The 404-nt window shown below is 60.1% G+C and overlaps 1 protein-coding gene across 1 annotated transcript in view; it reads right to left on the reverse strand.

Annotated features, from left to right (window-relative positions):
* The window catches only part of LOC104619584 (importin-13), a gene marked incomplete at its 3' end in the record, with an annotated part of 14,908 nt that overhangs the window by 2,133 nt on the left and 12,371 nt on the right, over nucleotides 1–404 (reverse strand). Inside the window, exon 12 of the mRNA XM_010285505.1 lies at nucleotides 13–150. Within this exon, the coding sequence (XP_010283807.1) occupies nucleotides 13–150 (138 nt within the window). The remainder of the gene's footprint in view (nucleotides 1–12; nucleotides 151–404) is intronic.

The following is a 404-nucleotide window of genomic DNA, read 5'->3' on the forward strand; positions in this document are numbered from 1 at the left end:
ATGGCTCCGTACCTGTCGGGTGAGGTCGATGGCAGAGGCCTGGGGGATGGTGCTGTACATCTGCCCCAGCATCTCGCACAGCTGAGGCACCATGGGGGCAAAATCATCTAGGAGGGTCTTCACAGATTTCTCGAAGATGGCACAGACAGACTGTGGGAGAAGGGTGGCATGAGCAATGGCCATCAGGAGACCTCTCCTGGAGGGGGCAGAACTTCACAGACACATCCCAAGGGAGAGAAGAGCTGGCAATGGGGATGTGGACCAGCCAGGCAGAGGGCCCAGACTTGCTCTGGTACTGGCACCCTGCTCTGCAGCATAGGATGCTCCCAGACACTGGGAAACATCCTTCCCACTGCTGCAGTAAGGCTCCCTGAGGGCCAGGGGGAAGAGCGGCTGGGGGGGGG

The sequence above is a fragment of the Phaethon lepturus genome, unplaced genomic scaffold, assembly GCF_000687285.1.
Source record: "Phaethon lepturus isolate BGI_N335 unplaced genomic scaffold, ASM68728v1 scaffold23794, whole genome shotgun sequence".
Taxonomy (NCBI): domain Eukaryota; kingdom Metazoa; phylum Chordata; class Aves; order Phaethontiformes; family Phaethontidae; genus Phaethon; species Phaethon lepturus.